Source organism: Salmo salar, chromosome 15 (assembly GCF_965601325.2).
Source record: "Salmo salar chromosome 15, fSalSal1, whole genome shotgun sequence".
NCBI classification, from domain to species: domain Eukaryota; kingdom Metazoa; phylum Chordata; class Actinopteri; order Salmoniformes; family Salmonidae; genus Salmo; species Salmo salar.
Window position 1 is genome coordinate 82,589,760 of NC_138305.1, and position 22,004 is coordinate 82,611,763.

At 42.6% G+C, this 22,004-nt stretch overlaps 1 protein-coding gene across 2 annotated transcripts in view; it reads left to right on the forward strand.

The window, feature by feature from the left end:
• The window catches only part of si:dkey-178k16.1 (band 4.1-like protein 1), a 127,453-nt gene that overhangs the window by 98,245 nt on the left and 7,204 nt on the right, over window positions 1-22,004 (forward strand). Inside the window, exons 12-21 of one of the 2 annotated variants that reach the window (XM_014145847.3) lie at window positions 5,379-5,584; window positions 8,338-8,376; window positions 11,750-11,905; window positions 16,375-16,425; window positions 16,635-16,997; window positions 17,422-17,979; window positions 18,917-18,982; window positions 21,263-21,352; window positions 21,531-21,611; window positions 21,798-21,914. In XM_014145847.3, coding sequence (XP_014001322.1) covers window positions 5,379-5,584; window positions 8,338-8,376; window positions 11,750-11,905; window positions 16,375-16,425; window positions 16,635-16,997; window positions 17,422-17,979; window positions 18,917-18,982; window positions 21,263-21,352; window positions 21,531-21,611; window positions 21,798-21,914 — 1,727 coding nt within the window. The remainder of the gene's footprint in view (window positions 1-5,378; window positions 5,585-8,337; window positions 8,377-11,749; window positions 11,906-16,374; window positions 16,426-16,634; window positions 16,998-17,421; window positions 17,980-18,916; window positions 18,983-21,262; window positions 21,353-21,530; window positions 21,612-21,797; window positions 21,915-22,004) is intronic. The other variant, XM_014145849.3, reaches the window with a different exon arrangement.

Here is a 22,004-nt window from a genome sequence, read left to right on the forward strand (position 1 = left end):
GTATAGGCTAAAGGAATTAGCTTTAATTAACCTGAAGTAGTTGCTATATCTAAGTTAACGTGGAACAGTTTAACCATGTCTCATAGGTTATGGCACATTCGTGTGTGTATTATTCCCATAACCAACCTGGAAAGGTAGTGTATCAATTTAATGTATGCATAAAATTGAACAAGACAATGATATCTAATCAGTTAAGACTGGTTTGATATCCTACAGCGTAACCTGACTTATTTCACGAAAAATGACTGGCGATTCTTCGCCAGAGGTTACGGATAGCCCAAGCTGAGATCTCACAGGATTCCCGCCTAACGCGGGAATTCACTATGAACAAAGAGGAAAACAAAAATGGCTGCTCCCCTTTGTTAGCTTAGCATCTGGCGCAATGCTTAGCTTTCCTTGCGCGGGGTTTCCCCCTCGCCGCACAAGGGAAGTTCCCTCCAACAAGGGAACAGGTTTACTTGGTGACGTCTCACGTTCAACCCTTAACCTCTTCCCGTTACCAAACGCGAGAGGTAGAGAGATAATAACTTCGCTTCGGTCAAACGAATAGATCTACACTAATTTCCGTAATGGCTGGCTCATATGTCCTCTGCTCTAGGAATTACTTATGACCGAGTCAGATCACTCCTGAAAGCGATTGACAGAAATAACACTACGTTAGGCCCAACTAGTATTATTTCTCAGAATGCCTACATCGGCTGGTACATATGCCCTAGCTCGTAACATTCAGTAGACCCCCCTTCACACTGGCTTTAGTCAGATATACAACAGGGGTCGTTCTCTTCCGACCAGTATCTGGGTGAAATGGAACGACACACACACTTCTCTCCCGCACTAGTCCTGCCTATAGCTATTAATGGAATGTATATATCTTGCTACACAATTGATATGGACTCGGCCTAGTCCTATCTTAGACTCCTCACAGGGGGCGCCATATGTCGTGACGTTGTATTAGTTAATGTGACGACTGTTGCTCATCGAATGATTAACGGTTTATAATTGCGTGATTAAATGAATTAAGCAATGAATCAAGCAATTATTAACTCATTAACCTGGGGCACCATGGGAAAATTATTTGATTGAGTTTCTATTTCCCAAATTAACTCAAAGGATATCAGAATATCGATTTTACAACAGTCGCTAAATTAATCAACCTCTTGTCTCATGTCTGAACGTCGCATAATCCGGGAATCTGCACGAACCCGGGCTACACCAATGAGTTTACCACACCAATCTTAGTTGATTATTTATTTACTAGCAAGCTAAAATGATGATAAAAATACACATACACAAAACACAGTCTAGGCTATTGATTAGGACTTAGTATAACGGGCCAACACACTATGGCGCGTGTTACCCAAAATGTGGATTTGAAAGAGAGAGAAACAAAGAAAGTACACAAGAGAAATATACATTTGGGTTCATTTGTCAGCCATGCTTATTTAAACCTAGCCTTGCCCCGAACTGCCGCTCTTATGGGTCAGAATATAATGATGTAATTACGTGTTGGAGGTCTCAGGTGGGAAGCTCCGAGTTGGTCGTTTAGGCTTCTCAATGACGCACTTCTCCGGCGCAACTCTCTGGTTGTCCTCACGATGTCAGTGTCCTTCTTGGCTTAGTGGTCTGATCCCTCGCCCTTGATCTGAAAGGGGTCTTCTGAGGACAGACAGCTCTGTAGCTCAGAGCTCACAACTTAGGACTCGAACGGTGTAGATAACCCGATTCAATGGAGAGTGGAGGCTGGGTGGTTCGGCTTGAATTCATCCGCTTAGACACAGCTACTCGTCCGTAGCTCGTGTAGAAAAAGATTTCTTTGTCTTCAACCTTGTGTTTCGTTTTGGGGTTCGTTGACTTTGTTAGACCTTCGCTGCAGCTTGGGGTCACTTAGTTTGATATGTTAATTCTTCACTCTCCTGTCTTATACCCTCGGGTCAGAAGTGGGCGTAACCGCCTTTAGGGCAATTCTCTGGGCGTACCAAGTTAAGGGACAAGGCCTAGATTTGACTAAAATCCAATTTTAGACACTAACTTCACATTTCATCCTTACCAAAACATTCTCTTTGATTTGGATATTTTCCACACAACGTACAATGTATAAAAACATCAGGCATATACTGGGAAAACTCTTAAAGGTACAATGTTTTCATAATAACGTCATCTCTTAACCTTTAATAACAATACAAAAGTTACATACATTTTCATATTCCACCTCTCGTCATGACCACCATTGTGGCTGACGGAAACCATTGTTCCAAAGTCCCTTTATTGCATGTTTAATGTTCTGAGGCCAGTTCTCCATTGTGAGGACAAAGGAATTTCTCTGTGGCCTAAGGTTTATTATGGGCGTGAGGGGTCATAAAACCCCCACATCTTCAGACCCCTAGATCTCTCCTCCTCTGTTGGGGGTTTGGGAGATAATCTGTAGGGTGGTGTTCTCCTGTACCCTGACCTGATCAGGACAGTCATGACACAGTCATGGCCAAAAGTTTTGAGAATGACACAAATATTAATTTCCACAAAGTTTGCTGCTTCAGTGTCTTTAGATATTTTTGTCAGATGTTACTATGGAATACTGAAGTATAATTACAAGCATTTCATAAGTCTCAAAGGCTTTTATTGACAATTACATGAAGTTGATGCAAAGAGTCAATATTTGCAGTGTTGACCCTTCTTTTTCAAGAACTCTGCAATCCGCCCTGGCATGCTGTCGATTAACTTCTAGGCCACATCCTGACTGATGGCAGCTGATTCTTGCATAATCAATGCTTGGAGTTTGTCAGCATTTGTGGGTTTTTGTTTGTCCACCCGCCTCTTGAGGATTGACCACAAGTTCTCAATGGGATTAAGGTCTGGGGAGTTTCCTGGCCATGGACCCAACATTTTTATGTTTTGTTCCCCGAGCCACTTAGTTATCACTTTTGCCTTATGGCAAGGTGCTCCAAGGTGCTCTAAAAGGCATTGTTCGTCACCAAACTGTTCCTGGTTGGTTGGGAGAAGTTGCTCTCGGAGGATGTGTTGGTACCATTCTTTATTCATGGCTGTGTGCTTAGGCAAAATTGTGAGTGAGCTCACTCCCTTGGCTGAGAAGCAACCCCAAACATGAATGGTCTCAGGACGCTTTACTGTTGGCATGACACAGGACTGATGGTAGTGTTCACCTTGTCTTCTCCGGGCAGGCTTTTTTCTGGATGCCCCAAACAATCGGAAAGGGGATTCATCAGAGAAAATGACTTTTCCCCAGTCCTCAGCAGTCCAATCCCTGTACCTTTTGCAGAATATCAGTCTGTCCCTGATGTTTTTCCTGGAGAGAAGTGGCTTCTTTGCCACCCTTCTTGACACCAGACCATCCTCCAAAAGTCTTCGCCTCACTGTGCATGCAGATGCACTCGCAGGTGCCTGCTGCCATTCCTGAGCAAGCTCTGTACTGGTGGTGCCCCGATCCCGCAGCTGAATCAAGTTTAGGAGACGGTCCTGGCGCTTGCTGGACTTTCTTGGGCGACCTAAAGCCTTCTTCACAACAATTGAACCGCTCTCCTTGAAGTTCTTGATGATCCGATAAATGGTTGATTTAGGTGCAATCTTACTGGCAGCAATATACTTGCCTGTGAAGACCTTTTTGTGCAAAGCAATGATTTTCCTTGCAGGTAACCATGATTGACAGAAGAAGAACAATGATTCCAAGCACCACCCTCCTTTTGAAGCTTCCAGTCTGTTTTTCGAACTCAATCAGCATGACAGAGTGATCTCCAGCCTTGTCCTCGTCAACACTCACACCTGTGTTAACGAGAGAATCACTGACATGATGTCAGCTGGTCCTTTTGTGGCAGGGCTGAAATGCAGTGGAAATGTTTTTTTGGCATTCAGTTCATTTGCAATGGACTTTGCAATTAATTGAAATTCATCTGATCACTCTTCATAACATTCTGGAGTATATGCAAATTGCCATCATACAAACTGAGGCAGCAGACTTTGTGAAAATTAATATTTGTGCCATTCTCAAAACTTTTGGCCACGACTATACTACTTCTCAGATAGAGTTCAGTGTGTCAAATCGGAGGGCATGTTGTCCGGACCAACAAAGCCTGCTTCACTTATGCTGCTAAACATACCCTCGTAAAACTGACTATCCTACCGATCCTTGACTTCAGCGATGTCATTTACAAAATAGCCTTCAACACTCTACTCAGCAAATTGGATGTAGTCTATCACAGTGCCATCCGTTTTGTCACCAGAGCCCGATATACTACCCACCACTGCGACCTGTATGCTCTCGTTGGCTGAGCCTTGCTTCATATTTGTAGCCAAACCCACTAGCTCCAGGTCATCTATAAGTCTTTGCTAGGTAAAGCCCTGCCTTATCTCAGCTCACTGGTCACCATAGCAACACCCACCTGTAGCACACACTCCAGCAGGTATATTTCACTGGTCATCCCCAAAGCCAGCTCCTCCTTTGGCCGCCTTTCCTTCCAGTTCTCTGCTGCCAATGACTGGAACGAATTGCAAAAATCACTGAAGCTGGAGACTTATATCTCCCTCACTAACTTTAAGCATCAGCTGTCAGAGCAGCTTACCGATCATTGCACCTGTACATAGCCCATCTGTAAATAGTACACCCAACTACCTCATCCCCATATTGTTATTTATAATTTTTTTGGCTCTTTGCACCCCAGTATCCCTACTTGCACAACATCATCTGCACAACTATCACTCAAGTGTTAATGCTACATTGTAATTATTTCGCCTTTATGGCCTATTTATTGCCTTACCTCCCTAATCTTACTACATTTGCACACACTGTACATAGATTTTCCTATTGTGTTATTGACTGTATGTTTGTTTAGCCCATGTGTAACTCTGTGTTGTTGTTTTTGTCGCACTGCTTTGCTTTATCTTGGCCAGGTCACAGTTGTAAATGAGAACTAGTTCTCAAATGGCCTACCGTGTTAAATAAAGGTGAAATCATTTAATTTCTTTAAAGTAGGGGTGCTGAGGTTGCTGCAGCACCCCCTGAAATATATATTCACAGACGTAGTGCACTGGGCCTTTACTGGTCCTGTATTAGCGGACCGATGTAGTGCATGCATCCCCCACCAAACATCTTTCCATGGCTATGAACGCACCTTTGAATGACTCCTGGCCATAATCTATGTTCTGACTCCTGAATCAGTTTACCCTGCCTCAACTGTAAGGAGATAAATACTTACATGTAAAATGGATGTCAATGTAAACAAATTGTATAATCTCGATCAATCATAATTTACTGTACAGACAATGTTGACCTTTCTCTTGCTTTCTGTGAGCCAGGGCTGACTAGCTTTTCTCTCTTTTCTCTGCCATCCTTTGTGTGCCCTGCCCCCTACCCCCATCCCCCTGCCCAGCCTCAGCCCTGGGAGACAGCATGGACCAGCTGTCCCAGCGCAGCTCCAGTGATCACACCCAGTTCCTGTCCAGAGAAGACCTGGAACAAGAGGGCAGTCTGGACCTAGACCAGGATCAGGATTACCAGGAACAAGACCAGGAGTACCAGGATCAGGACGAGGAGACTGATGGTGTTACCATGTCCGCCAAGACCATGGAGCTGAAGGTACAAGGCGAGGCAAGGGTGGCAGACCCTATATTCATAGTAGATGATGGCTCCCTTTTTCCTTGAGTCCTCTCCATCATGAGGATCACTGATCACAGGTGAAAGGATAAAGGATCATTTTCTGCCATTTTGTAAGTAAGTATTTAGACAAATTCACAAACGTTTCATACTATTTGGTCCCATATTCCTTGCACTCAATGACTACATCAAGCTCGTGACTCTACAAACTTCTTGGACGTATTTGCAGTTTGTTTTGGTTGTGTTTCAGATTATATTTTGCCCAATAGGAACTGAATGGTGAATAATATATTGTGTCACTTTGGAGTCACTTGTATTGTAAGTAAGAATAGAAGATGTTTCTGAACACTTCTTCATTCATGTGGACGCTACCATGATAATGGATGATTCGTGAATAATGATGAGTGAGAAAGTTACAGAGGCACAAAGATCATATCCCCCCAAATGCTAACCTTCTCTGTTATTGGTAATGGTGAGAGATTAGCATGTTTTGTTGTAGCCTCTGTAACCTTCTCACTCATCATGATTCATTCATTATTTTTTCTTAATCATAGCATTATCAGGATTCATTTAGAAGTGTTCAGAAAAATCTTACCTGCTCACTAAGAAATAAAATGACTTCAGTCATCATTCACCATTCAGTTTCTATTGGGCAAAACATAACCCAAAGCACAACCAAAACAAACTGCAAATGTAGTTGTACTCATTGCATGCTAGGAATATGCAACCAAATACTATACGCTTGACTTATTTAATACACTATACGTGAATTTGTCCAAATACTTAAGACTTCTTCAAATGGGGGGACTAGATACATAGGCCGTGTCCGAATACCCTTGAGTTCTAAGTGCTAGGCTTTTTGGGTATGCGTTTTATAGAATGTGAAATTTCAGCGTTTCACCTAGTAGAAATCGCTGCACAAAGGAAGAGAATTGTATTTTCACACCCACGTGTGTTTGACAACAGCTGATAATCAGAATAGGGAACTCACTCTACAAAAATGAACAAATTGCAGGGAACAAGCGTGATTGCGCATTAGATGACGGTTTCTCAGTATGGCTGAGTAATAGGTTGATATTTATTGCTTACTGCATACGTTTTTACTAAATAGTATGTTCTTAAGTAGTATGCAGTACTATTAGTACATAGTATGTAGTTTAAGTAAGTAGTAGGCAAGACAGATTTCGGGCACGGCCATTAGGTGCTTTAATTTCTAAATGGTAAAACATAATGAAAATACCCTCAAATAAAAGATGACATTGTGTACTGTCGCCTCAAATGAAATATTCGATCTCAAATCGAAAATGCTTGAATATAAAGCAGGGGTGGGCAAACGTTTTAGCTCAAGGGCCACATCGGGATTTTGAAATTCAACGGAGGGCCTCACACATTTTGTTTTAACCGATTTGTTTGTCAACAACACGGGACATAGTTTGCCCACCCCTGGTATAGAGCCAATGTGGTTCACTGTCCAAATTCACATGACAGTGAGTGAAAGTCTAGCTTTCTACCTAACGTGGATGTATTGTTAGATCCCCCCTTTTTATTATATCTGAATTGGACGCCTCTTCCCCAGAGCTAAACAATCAAATCACATTCTGCGCATGTGTTACAGACGCTGTGAGATATGCGAGCTGAGACAGGATCGGAGACGTTATCGCCAGTGGTAGTGTCGTGCCCAAATGTTTTCTTCCAGGTACAATAGCAGCCTTCATGAGAAATATTATAGTGTTAGTAACCATATGGATGTTACCAGGATACATTCTTTTCAGTGGGGAGAGCATGCAAGGCAACACCAGGATACAATGTGAGGCAGTTTTGTTTATGTTTTAGTGAATTATTAGCCAATTTCACAAGTTGATTGCTAAAGCATAGGTGACAGGGGTTGCTTGGTTGTATAGATTTTTCCACAGAAAATATATGGTATTAACATGTATCCAAAAATGATCAAAACTAAATGAATCCTGAACACTAACTCCCAATTTCACACACACACACACACGCACGCACGCACGCACACACACACACACACACACACACACACACACACACACACACACACACACACAAATTGTAAAGTAGAGAATCGCGCACATGCTCAGAAGCTTCTGTTGTTAAGCTGTCGGGAAGAGGCGTCTGATGTTTTTGGCCACACAGCCACCCCGTTTTATTATTGTAACTCTATTAATATGGTTGAAAACAAAAGAACCTTGTAAAATGAGACCCTTGGTTAGTAAGTTAAATTCAGGTTTGTTGGAATTGTGGTTATTTATTAAATGTACGTACCTAACTAGTTTTTCGAAATTATATGCATAAGATACAGAGAAGAACGTTTAATTTTACTCATATCCCTCCCCTTGTAGTTCCAGTTCCATCAATGTCTAAATAAGTGCGTTTTGAAATATCAGAATGCCTAACCTGCAGCACAGTGAGAAAGTCCATCATGTGAGCCCCTGACTTACTCTCATCCCTCTCTCCTGCATTCACTTTAGTCTAATCCATATTCCCTCTCTCCTCGGCTCCTCTTCTCTTCCCTCCCCTCTGCTCCTCTGCGTGGAACTCATACCCTTCTCTGTGCTCTGTTTCCTTGATCTCCTCTTCAAATCTAACATGCTGTCTTTCCCCTCACCCTGTTGCACCCTTCACTCTCCTGAAATTCCTTTTCTCCTCTTCCTGCTGTGGCTTCCTGCGCCCCACTGAACAACGCTTCTCTCTTCCCACCTTCTCGCTTGCAGGGTGAGGAGGCAGGCTCGCCAGTAGACTCAAAGCCTGAGGTACTTCGTTTGTGATGACTAGTGTCTGTCTGTCTGTATGTCTGTTTGTCTGTCTGTTCTGGGTTTTTGTGTTGTTTATATCTTTATTCAGCCTCTTCTGACTTGTAGCTAGGTTATTACTCCAAGTGTTATTCCTCATGGACAGTACAGTCATGGCTTTGTTAGATCCCTTGGCTTTGTGCACAGCCTAAATCACATCACTTGACTTTAAATTGGATCACCGTCATAGTAGTCTAGGGTAGGCTAATGGCATTATGAAGTCTGGGTACTATCAAGGTATTTAGACTGTGTTTGGTCAGTGTTTGTAATATGTCTACATAGGGAATTCATTTCAGTGCATCTGAGTGGCCAGCTGTGTTCAATAATGGGTGCATTACCATTTTCATGTGTACATTGTCAATAGAAGGATTAGCTGAGCTTGAACACAGCTACTGTATGTTTGATTTACATTCATCTCCATAATACAAAAGGAAACACCATTTAAAACCTTCACTTTGAACTATCAATGACAACATCTAGGTCCTTGAATGCTGATCTTTCATACTTTGCCATTGGAATGTTTGGAGTGAGAAATAGCACGAGACTGAGTCCTTCCTCCAAATATCTCAGTTACAGCATTTATGTAATTCACCAGTCTACATCTATCTCTCTGTACATCTGTCTCCAAATGCTAGATGTTTCCATCGCCGAACGAACTCACTCTCAGTGAGATGCTTGGATGCTACCAACACAGCCTCTGTGTGGGTGTGTGTGTATGTGCCTGCCTTCTTGACTCACCTGCGGTACTCTTCCTCTTTGTCTCTGCACGTGCCCCACCCCCACCCCACCTCTTCCACCATGCCTCTGCTCTACCCACCCCGTCCCCTTCCCCCGGTCGGACCAGGATCTGGCCACCCCACGCCCCCAACAGGAGGTACTGCTTCTCCTTGCTCTGTGCCTGTGCTCTCCCTCTGTGACCCCTCACCAGGTGTGCTGTTATGTGCTGTGCTGTGTATCTCATCGTGACTGTGTCGATCAGTACGGGCAGCAATATATGTTGTTCAGTACAGCTTCAGTCAGTTTGATTGCATTTATTTATTTTTTACAACCAAGGACAACTTTATTGTAAAAGTTTAGTTGTAGGGTTGGACATTGTTAACATAGACAAAGCGAGTAGGAGACGGAGTATTCTGCATTTTTGTTCTATCGCCTTTATAGCCACAGTCTCTATTAAGCTACATTATAATAATACAGTTTTCCAATAAAGTGACTTGACACCCAGTGTCGTAACATGTTATGACACGGTCATAACCATGTCATAATATGTCATAACAGCTGACAATTTGTCATAACCTGTCATAATATGGTCATTACACTGTCATGACCCATATATTTACATTTGTGACATACAGTACCAGTCAAAAGTTTGGACACACCTACTCATTCAAGGGTTTTTCTTTATTTTTTATATTTTCTACATTGTAGAATAATAGTGAAGACATCAAAACTATGAAATTACACATATGGAATCATGTAGTAACCAAAAAAGTGTTAAACAAATTAAAAACATATTTTTTATTTTAGGTTTTTCAAAGTATCCACCCTTTGCCTTGATGACAGCTTTGCACACTCTTGGCATTCTCTTACGGTCGGATGCCAAGCAATTGCCATACCAGGCGGTGATACAACCGGTCAGGATGCTCTCGATGGTGCTGCTCTTGAACCTTTTGAGGATCTGGGGGCCCATGCCAAATCCTTTCAGTCTCCTGAGGGGGAAAAGGTGTTGGCGTGCCCTCTTCACGACTGTCTTAGTGTGTTTGGACCATGATAGTTTGTTGGTAATGTGGACACCAAGGAACTTGAAACTCTTGACCTGCTCCACTACAGCCCTGTTGATGTTAATGGGGGTCTGTTTGGCCTTCCTTTTCCTCTAGTCAAATATCATCTTCTTTGTCTTGCTCACATTGAGGGAGAGGTTGTTGTTCTGGAACACTGCCAGGTTTCTGACCTCCTCCTTGTCTCATCATTGTCGGTGATCAGGCCTACCACTGTTGTGTCGTCAGCAAACTTAATGATGGTGTTGGAGTCGTGCTTGGCCACACAGTCGTGGGTGAACAGGGAGTACAGGAGGGGACTAAGCACGCCCCCCTGAGGGGCCCCATTGTTGAGGATCAGCGTGGCAGATGTGTTGTTGCCTACCCTTACCACCTGGGGGCAGCCCGTCAGGAAGTCTAGGATCCAGTTGCAGAGGGAGGTGTTTAGTCCCAGGGTCCTTAGCTTACTGATGAGCTTTGTGGGCACTATGGTGTTGAACGCTGAGCTGTAGTCAATGAACAGCATTCTCACATAGGTGTTCCTTTTGTCAAGGTGGGAAAGGGCATTGTGGAGTGAGATTGAGATTCTGCGTCATCTGTAGGTCTGTTGGGACAGTATGTGAATTGGAGTGTGTTTGACATCAATGTGTGCGCAATTACAATGATAATTTAATATGGTAAATTAAAAAAATATATATACTTCATAAACATTCTGTTGACACTTAGGCTATGGTGTAATGGAATGTTTTGCCTTGTGTGGTAGGTTTTGTGGGTTTTGACACTCTTACAGTATGTAGATGTCATAACCAGCCATAATGTAAAATAACCACCGTGGTAGGTTTTGTGGGTTGTTACACTCTTATGTAGGTGTCAGAACCAGCCATAAAATAACGCAGTATATGTCACAACAAATATAAATATGTGTCATGACAGTGTTATGACCATATTATCACAGGTTATGACAAGTTATGTCAGCTGTTATGACATATTATGACATAGTCATGACCATGTCATAACTTATTATGATGCTGGGTGTCAAGTAAAGTGTTACCCAATAAAGTATTGCAAGCCTTGAAGGAAACATAAAAATGTCATTAACATCATGTAATCATGATTGAAAGATATTAATCAGATAACATTACCACTGAGGATGACATAACATTAGTTGATTTTAAAGTCTTTCATAGTGTGTGATTTGGTCATCTGGAAAATTCAAGATATCGCTTGCCAGAAATATGTAATTCCAGGGCAGATAAACAACGACGTACTCATTACTCAAGAGGAGTGTAATGGGGTCCATGTCTATACTCTTCATCCATGCATAGCAGCGTTAGTCTCATTATTTAGCCCATATCAGAAACAGATTGGATATTTGTTGTAACATCCATGTTGTGAGCTCTGAGAAGAATTGAAATGAGGGTGGAATTTGAGATGAAGAATTACAAACACATAATTGATCATTAACGCGGCCCTTTTCATTCAAATGTCCATGTCTGGTTCGATCCCTGAGATGTCTGAAATGGAAGTAGGAAGAATACTAACTCCAGTCTGTGACCTATCTCCCTCTCTCTGTCTAGCAGCAGTTCCTGGACAAGCCCGAGGATGTCCTGCAGAAGCACCAGGCCAGCATCAACGAACTAAAGAGAGCTCTCAGGGAGCCCAACAGCAAGCTGTCACAGAGGGAGAAACGCCTGTCCACAGCCACACCCCCTGGAGGCACCCCAGAGAGGAAACCGGTAAGGGGGGGGGGGGGTCCTTGCGATGTTACTTTCCAAAACTCTCATTTGGAAACTTACTGTATACTCATTCTCACCAGCCCAGCAAACATGACCCCATTGGCCCCCTGTGGGTATTCGGTGGGCAATGTTGGCACGGGCTAGCCCACACCAAGCCAACACCAGCCCCTCACGGGCTAGCCCAGCACGGGCTAGCCCACACCAAGCCAACACCAGCCCCTCACGGGCTAGCCCAGCACAGCCTACACCAAGCCAGCTACTTCATAATGTAGAGGCTGTGCTCATTAGAATATTTGGGGCCATGGATTGCAGTTATTTTTGTGCAACTGTTACTGAGAGGGTTGTTCCAGTTTGTTCTGTTGTTCAAGTGTTCTGTTGTGTGATGCCCCCCAAAAATGTATCTTGTACACTGCCAATGATGAAGTGTTTAACCTGTTAGATGTAATGGCAAAATGTTGATTCAAATAGACATACCCAAAAGTCATTATTTATCATGAGAGGGACGTAAACAATAACTAGTAATGCTTATACTGCCAGAAAGATGAAAATCTCACCAGTGACATACTGAGACAGAGAAAATAAATGGTAGATGTAACTGCCTCAGCTTTGAAGGTCGTACTGCCTCAGTCAGCGACCGGAATAACAACACACGCCTATTTTTCTCTAAACCCAACACAGACACATCTATAAGCTAAAACACATACAGTACCGGCCAAAAATCCATGTAAGATTTTGGGGAGTTTACATCGAAGAAGTTGATTTAAATAAGTGCATGTGAAATTGTAAAAAAATATATGTATGATAGTATTTGTTGTCTTTCAGATACAATAAAACAAGTTTGCTAAATACCTTTAAGGCTAGAAAATGTGTTCAATTGCATTAAATACATTATGAATAAATACATCTCCATTAAATAATAGATTAAACTGGTAAATTGGCATAAGGTCAGCAATACACTTAGGGCCAATACTATAAGCGCATATTGGGGCCCAATAAGGGCAGCCGATCAAAGGGTGGGCTTATTTCAGGCGAAGTGAGGGCTGCCCTGCCTCACATGCTGACCACACCGCTCGCGTCGTGCAAGTGCAAGTCCTGCCTCTCCCATCTCATCATTGGTTTATAGAAGCAGATACCCACGTGTCATCTCCTCATTGGTTATACCCACATGGGGGATTGAAAGATGAACTGAAAAAAATATATATAACAACTGAACGTTTATATCCCAGGACAAATTAGCTAGCAACAGCAAGCTAGCTAAATCGGACAAATTAGCTAGCAACTGCAAGCTAGCTAGCTAAATTGCCATAAATGTTTAATGTTTTTCGACCAGTCCCCAAATTAATATAATTGGTTAAAGAGTTTGTTTGGATATTTTAACCTGCGTGTGAATATCATGTTTGGTGTGGGGGGACAAAGTCAATTTGCACACGATGGCGCACGAGCGTGGCCGGTTTGGGTACAGTGTTAGAGGCAACCTGGAGCCGACGAGCAAATGTGCTTTGCCCAAATGTGGGCAGCCTACATTGAGCCAATATTTTAGGCTGCATTGGGCCCACATCATGCCAATGTTGGCATGTTTGCTGAGAGGGTTTCACTTACCACTTAATTGGAAGGACAGGCACCCTCATACTCTGTTTGTCCCCCTGCCCATGACTACAAGTAGTTGGCTTCCATTGCAAAATGCTGATAAAAGAGCAACCCGAAACACGGCTCTCTAATAGATAGGTGTAACAATATTTGCGAAAACTCCAACTTGTATAAAAATAGTCTTCCACCATATATATTTACATTTAAGTCATTTAGCAGACGCTCTTATCCAGAGCGACTTACAAATTGTAGCTTTCGCGATTCCAGTCCTTTCAAATGACATACTACCTTAAGTCCATGGGGTGATATGGTGTAACAAACTCAATAGTAATGCATCAGAATAGTACATGCAGCTTAATGAATCTGTGTTTTTACCAATATATAGGCCTCTGTGGATTCCATATTGAGTGAAAAGCAAGATGGTGCTCGCGGAAGCTCAAAAGAAGAACAGAATCAGTCCTCTCCCTATACACTGCACTTAGCTTTTGATCCCAAGGACACATGTATTGGTATGGTGTCTGAGGATGTGCAAGTTGGAAAAACAACAGAGATGAAGCCTATAACTTCACCTCAGGAATCTGGAAAAACTAAAGTAGGTGGCACTGGATCGAGATCCCAAAGACAAGAAACAGATTTCACTGCAACTGGACATAAGGATATGCACTCCATGGATGATGCAATCTTTGGAAGTAATACGTATTCATATGACACCTTTTTCTCAAGGAACAGTGTTGAAGAGAATGGATTTGATTCACCTCCAGCGGATAATCTCTATTCCAAAGAGAGGATTGAAATGAAAAGCAAACAATTGAAGCAGAGTCTGTATCAGTATGAATCGTTCACAGAGAGAAAAAACAATAGCAATGGCCAGGTCGCTATGGAATCTGTAAATAACAGCAACCAAGGTGGAAGTGAGTCTGAAAGAAAGAGGGATATGAGAGAACCTGAAGCTCTGGAAACAAAAGAACCAAAGCCCGAGAGAGGAAACTATTCCAACAGTACTGGGAGTGCATCACACTCCAAAGTCACCCGAATAGTTCCTCTCAAGCCACAGAGATCAAAGAAGTCTTTGAATAAAGGGGGGAACAAAGATGTCATCAACCCTCAAACGCAAACCCAAGCTGAAGGAGGCATGGCCGGAAGAGCAGATGACACTCGGATGATGCAATCAACAGAGGAACCCTCTGAAACCAGGAAGAGAATAGGTTTGCCTCCAGCATGTCCTGACGCAAATGACAGCAAGCAAGGGATGACAACCACCAACCAGCACACAGAGGTCACAAAGCATCGGCTACCAGAGAATGAGCTACAAGGGACAGGTGAACACAAGGATCAGAGGAACATTATTGGATCGAGTTTCTGGACTGACGGTGGAAGACTAATCCATGAAGGACATCCCGAGGCTTACCCAGATTTTACAGACACCTTTTCCTTTGGCTCAAAGGCTTTGGCCTCCCATGCAGTTCCCCCTTCAACCCTTCCTCTGAAAACACAGTGGTCCAGGGAGACAAGAGTTCGCAACAGGCAGAATGTCACCAACGACTCTAGCAACGGCCATTACAGGAACTCTAGCCAGGAAGCAACCAAGAGGAAACAAGCGGTAACGTCGTCTGCCTAACCTGCCTGTCTATCACTGGAAACTAAAGCATTGCATGTGCTTAAGTCGATCACAGCCTTGTTTTTATCCACTTGAATATACACATGTAGAACTCATGCGGCTGTATATGAAAAAGTAGGTCAAAGCCTGTGGCCCTTCACATCTAATCATTGGCCAATGGCATTTTGAGACTTAACAAGTTCATGGCCCGGGAGCTCCTGGCTCTCGTTTCCCTCTGCAAAGCTTAACATCTGCTTGTCCATTTTAGAAACCGGTGGGCCTTTAAGCAATGTTTCCATTGCTTAAGCTTCTGGCGTCTGTTCGTCACCACGTTAACACCTAGTCTCTCCTTCCAACATCATCCTCTTACCTCCCTGACTAAAGGTAGTTGCTGTTGCAAGGAGTCAAAGGCTTTCGCACCATCCCCTTCCTTTGAAGCCACTAATGTTTGATAATGTTCTTGTTTGCAAACAGTGCGATTTGGACATTTGGCCAAAATGTTCAGCGTTGGCATCTCTGCAGCAATAGCCAATATATAGCCAATACGACATTTATTATGAGATGTTATGCACTAATTCTTGGCTGCAGCGCTGCCAGCCACATTGTTCAGGGCTGAGGTACTTGTACACTGGACTTAAGTATACAAATACCTGATTCCTGGAAGGTATTGTTATCTAACCTCAACAGTGCATGGCATTACCATCGCACTTACAGTAATATGATTTTGTGATAATGTTGACTTTAAACACATCCTATGTGCATGTGTGAAACTTATGTGAACAATTACCTCAAGTTATTAGAGCTAGAACAAATGTAGGCTTACTATTCATATATGAACTGTAAGCTTACAGTTAGCATAGGTCTACTTTCAATGGAATAAGCATGACATTATGAAGCCTACTCAGCCTTGGCATGTGCAAAATATCTTGGAACCACTGGCTAGAACAATGTCTTCAACAAAAGGATGGTGGAAACAGCTATGTGTGGTGACGTCAACATATGTTGCTCATAACTTGTCATACAGTTGGTTTCACCATCACTCCATTGTTTGGAAATATTTTTAGCCAGCGTTGTACTGAAGTATAGAGTAAACCCCAAGGTGATGTCACTGCATTCATTGACAATGCAGACCCTTGAATTCTCTCTGGGAATTTTCTTGTTCTATGACAGTCAGAAGGATGACGCAAATATTCATGTGTGTACAGTTCATGGCTGTTCTTTACAGTTTCTTTAGGTTAAATAAAATTGGCTTTGCAATCATTCAAACCTAATTTTCCTTCTACAGGAGACCCCTCCTACACCTGCCATTCATGAGGAGCCTTTTGACGAAGCCATGGTGAGTCACTGTTTTATTCAATGTGTGAAAAACTTTTTAGCATGTTCAACTTCTTCAAAGTTAAAATATGAGCCTGTTCATTTTACCTCAAAGTCTCATGTTTGAATGATTATTTTATATTTCTGTTTTACCTTTCTATCAAGTCCCTTGTATTGAGCCAACAATGTTTTTTTCATTCTCTTGTCCGTCTTCTCCAATCTAACCTGCAGAGGGAGCCGTGGGAGCGGCGGTTGGGCTCAGTGTCAGAGGACGACCAAGACCACGAGACCCTGTACCTGAAGGAAACCCACCTGGGCATTGAGCGCAAGTGCTCCAGCATCACTGTCAGCTCTACGTCCAGCCTGGAGGCCGAGGTGGACTTCACTGTCCTCATGGACCTCCATACGGGCATGGAGGAGTTCTCCAGGGGCATGATGGAGCTGGGCGAGAGGCCCATGTCACCTGACGTGGGCCTCAGCCTGAGCATCGACCTGCAGGGAACCCCGCCACCTCTCGTCTCGGCTCCTCTCACCGGGGCTAGCAGCAGCCCTCCTACCAAGCAGCTACACACCGAAGAGGTCCGACATCACGAGGTAAAGTACACAAGCAAATGGACAGTTTGGGTCCAGGTAGGTCTTTGAAGTGATAGTTCACTAAAAGTTTACAGTTATAGGATCATCTTTTATTCTTAGAATAAGTAACGAGTCTACAGGTCAAAACAGCTGAAGTAAGCCTTAGTAGACAAATCGCTTCATCATTAACAGTAATTGACTAAGTTTAACATTGGCAATGCAATGTGAGTAACATTACAGATCATTAATGTCTTCTTGAAGTTTATGCTGGATTTCACTGATCTTTCATATGACAAAATGATGGGATAGCGCTGGCCCATATGCCTTCAGTAAATGTCAAGACGCTTTCTCTAAAATATTTTACATACAGGTGGCTTGTAATGAGTGCTGAATCTCAAATAAAATTCTAGCAATGGAAGTTATTATTCTGTATTTTTCCCCAAAGCCTGTTGTGCCCAGAAAACCAAAGAGGTCAGTGCCCATCGACAGAGACCAGTCACAGAAAGAGACCACTTACTCATCCCCCATGACGGCGCTGAGCAGAGAGGCTAGTGACGTCGTCGCCTCCCATGCACTAAGGAAGACTGAGGTCAAGGTCAAGGTCGACAGAGACCAGTCACAGAAAGAGACCACTTACGTGTCCCCCATGACAGCGCTGAGCAGGGAGGCTAGTGATGTCGTCGCCTCCCATGCACTAAGGAAGACTGAGGTCAAGATCGACCGAGACCAGTCACAGAAAGAGACCACTTATGTGTCGCCCATGACAGCGCTGAGCAGGGAGGCTAGTGATGTCGTCGCCTCCCATGCACTGAGGAAGACTGAGGTCAAGGTCGACAGAGACCAGACAGTGAGAGAGACCACTTACGTGTCCCCCATGACAGCACTGAGCAGAGAGGCTAGTTGCGTTGTCGCAAGCCATGCACTGAGGAAGACCGATGTCAAGGTCGAGACACAGCCTAATGGGTCAGAGGTCACCACAACCATCGTGGAGTTTACAGATCAGGTAGACAAACATTTTCGATGGAGATCTGGTATAGTTGATCAGGTAGAGACCATTGCTCGTTAGGTATAAAGATAGAAAAGTTAAATAGATGCTACAGTAGAACCTCAAATATACAGACCTCAGATTTATGGACTGACCAGTCAACCAAATGGGCAATATCAAACCTGGACATTATAATTGCAAACAACAAACTTCTGTAGGCTACAGACAAATGCAAATGTTGCTTTCATGTGATAAAAACACATCAGCCATTTACAGTATCTGACTTAATTGTAGAAAATGCATGTTAATATGCCATTAGTCTTCTCTATGGCTCAATTGGTAGAGCATGGTGTTTGCAACGCCAGGGTTGTGGGTTCAATTCCCACGGGGGGCCAGTACAAAAAAATATATATATTAAATGTATGCATTCACTACTGTAAGTCGCTCTGGATAAGAGCGTCTGCTAAATGACTAAAATGTAATGTAAATGTCTATAAAGATTTTATGTTTAAAAAAAAAAAGTAATTTCAAAGTTAACAACATTTCTACTAGTCTAAAGAAGGCCAGTTTTATTGCTTCTTTAACCAGAACAACAGTTTTCAGCTGTGCTAGCATAATTGGAAAAGGGTTTTCTAATGATCAGTTAGCCTTTTAAAATGATAAACTTGGATTAGCTAAGATAACGTGCCATTGGAACACAGGAGTGATGGTTGCTGATAATGGGCCTCTGTATGCCTATGTAGATATTCCATTAAAAATCAGCTGTTTCCAGCTACAATAGTCATTTACAACATTAACAATGTCTACACTGTATTTCTGATCAATTTGATGTTATTTTAATGGACAGAGAGTATAATGCATTATATCTCGACTGATCGTAAAATGGTCTGTCTGACATATTTGAAAGTCTGACATTCAAACCATGAGTGGGCATCAGGTTTTCTGTCTCTTTCAGGATCATGGTGTGACTGTAAGCAGTATAGGCGAGACTTCTTATTCAACAACAGAAGGTGTTTCCCCTGTGAGTACATTATTACCTGACCTGTCCAATTTTAACTCCAGCACACAGATTGTAAACCTACTTCTCCCTCTGTGTTTGAATGAGATTGTTAGAATTAGATGTGTTAGAGTGAATCAAATCATTTGAATGTGTATGCCTGACTGTGTATCTGTGTATAAGTATGTTTGCATTGTTCTGTTTAATATGTATGTACGGGGCATTTGGAAAGTATTCAGACCCCTTGACTTTTTTCACATTTTGTTACATTACAGCCTTATTCTAAAATGTATTAAATTGTCGTCGTCCCCCCCCCCCCCCCATCAATCTACACACAATCCCTCATAATAACAAAGCAAAAACAGATTTTTATACATTTTTGCAGATGTATAAAATAAAAATGAAATATCACATTTACGTAAGTATTCAGACCCTTTACTCAGTACTTTGTTGAAGCACCTTTGGCAGTGATTACAGCCTTGAGTCTTCCTGTGTATGACGCTACACGCTTGGCACACCTGTACTTGGGGAGTTTCTCCCATTCTTCTCTGCAGATTCTCTCAAGCTCTGTCAGGTTGGATGGGGACCATCGCTGCACAGCTATTTTCAGGTCTCTCCAGAGAAGATTGATGGGGTTCAAGTCCGGGCTCTGGCTGGGCCACTCAAGGACATTCAGAGACTTGTCCCGAATCCACTCCAGTATTGTCTTGGCTGTGAGCTTAAGGTCGCCGTCCTGTTGGAAGGTGAACCTTCGCCCCAGTCTAAGGTACTGAGAACTCTGGAGCAGATTTTCATCTAGGATCTCTCTGTACTTTGCTCCGTTCATCTTTCCCTTGATCCTGACTAGTCTCCCAGTCCCTGCCGCTGAAAAACATCCCCACAGAATGATGCTGCCACCACCATGCTTCACCGTAGGGATGGTGCCAGGTTTCCTCCAGACATGATGCTTGGCATTCAGTCCAAAAAGTTAAATCTTGGTTTAATCAGACCAGAGAATCTTGTTTCTCATGGTGTGAGAGTCCTTTAGGTGCCTTCTGGCAAACTTTGAATGGGCTGTCATGTGCCTTTAACTGAGGAGTGGCTTCCATCTGCCCACTCTACTATAAAGGCCTGATTGGTAGAGTGCTGCAGAGATGGTTGTCTTTCTGGAAGGTTCTCACATCTCCACAGAGGAGCTCTATCAGAGTGACCATCGGGTTCTTGGTCACCTCCCTGACCAAGGCCCTTCTCCCCCGACTGCTCAGTTTGGCTGGGCGGCCAGCTCTAGGAAGAGTCTTGGTGGTCCAAACGTCTTCCATTTAAGAATGAAGGAGGCCACTGTGTTCTTGGGGACCTTCAGTGCTGCATACATTTTTTGGTACCCTTCCCCAGATCTGTGCATCAACACAATCCTGTCTCAGAGCTCTACAGACAATTCCTTTGACCTCATGGCTTGGTTTTTGCTCTGACATGCACTGTCAACTGTGGGACCTTATATAGACAGGTGTGTGCCTTTGCAAATCATGTCCAATCTATTGAATTTACCAATAGATTGGACAATCAAGTTGTAGAAACATCTCAAGGATGATCAATGGAAACAGGATGCACCTGAGCTCAATTTTGAGTCTCATAGCAAAGGGTCTGAATACTTATGTAAATAAGGTATTTCTGTTTTTGCTAACTTTTCTAAAAACCATTATATTAAAAACCAAAAGTCATTATGGGGTATTGTGTGTAGAATGATGAGGAACATTTTGTATTTAATCCATTTTAGAATAAGGTTGTAACATAACAAAATGTGGAAAAACTTAAGGGGTCTGAATACTTTCCGAATGCACTGTATGTATTTAATGTATATCATGTATAGGCGTTTCTGTTTGTGTGTGCGTGCATGCATGTGTGTCCATCAGACCTGGGTTTCAAATATCGCAATTACTTTCACATTCATTCAATGTAAGTATTAAGCTATCTTTTATTTCAAAAGACAAGTAGTGGAATGAATATTTGAATATATTTGGAACTACACTAGGAAAGTATTTTAAAAACTCAATTACAACGATTTAAATACACTCCCATCAATTTAACCCAGGTATTTGAAAATAGTATTTGAAATACATGTAAGTATTTCAAAATCCTGTCAAACACAATTTGGCTGACTATTATTTGTATAATTTATTTTTTTACAAACAACCATTCAAATACTCAAATAAAATAACAAATATTTTAAATACCAGATTCTCAAATTCACATGTATTTGAACTGACGTCTGGTGTCCATGTATGATCATGATGTCATTAATGCTTTTTTCCCCATGTGTCCTGACAGGTGCACATGTGTACTTTGGGAAGAGAGGCCTCTGGATCTCCAATACTTGTTACTGAGAATGTTACCTCTGCAACCACGCATGTCACCAAGGTATCAACAATTGTCAAAGGGTCTGACATATTCAGTACCTTCAGTATTATTGGTTTCCATTGATCTTATAATGTTTGCCAAATTGCACACACCTTTTCTCTAGCTGTAGAGATATAAGCAACAGCAAAGGTGTGTTCAGTTTGGCAAATGTTCCAAAAAAATGTGTTGTGTGTTCCAGACGGTGAAAGGGGGCTATTCAGAGACCAGAATTGAGAAGAGGATCATAATCACAGGAGATGATGATGTTGACCAGGAGCAGGTGAGCAGACTGCAGCTTAAGGACAACATGACCTCTGTAACGCAGTAACCTATAAGCCATAGATACAGCAGGGGATGTGTAGTCTTAAAAGTGCTCATAGAGTATTCGTTACTTGACATACACCAGACTATTGATTCTACATAGTAAGCCGTTGAAATTAAGGTCATATAATTTGTTCCTTCACAGGCCCTCGCTATTGCGATACAGGAAGCCAAGCAACAGCATCCGGACATGTTGGTCACCAAGGCAGTAGTTGTCAAGGAAACAGAATCGTCCACTGAGGATCCACATGGGACATCTTAGGTACAGGAGTCTTCAAAACATTAAACAATGACAGGTTTCTATTGTGAATCGAATGTCCATAACCTCTCTGCATGAAAAGTTAGTAGTTCC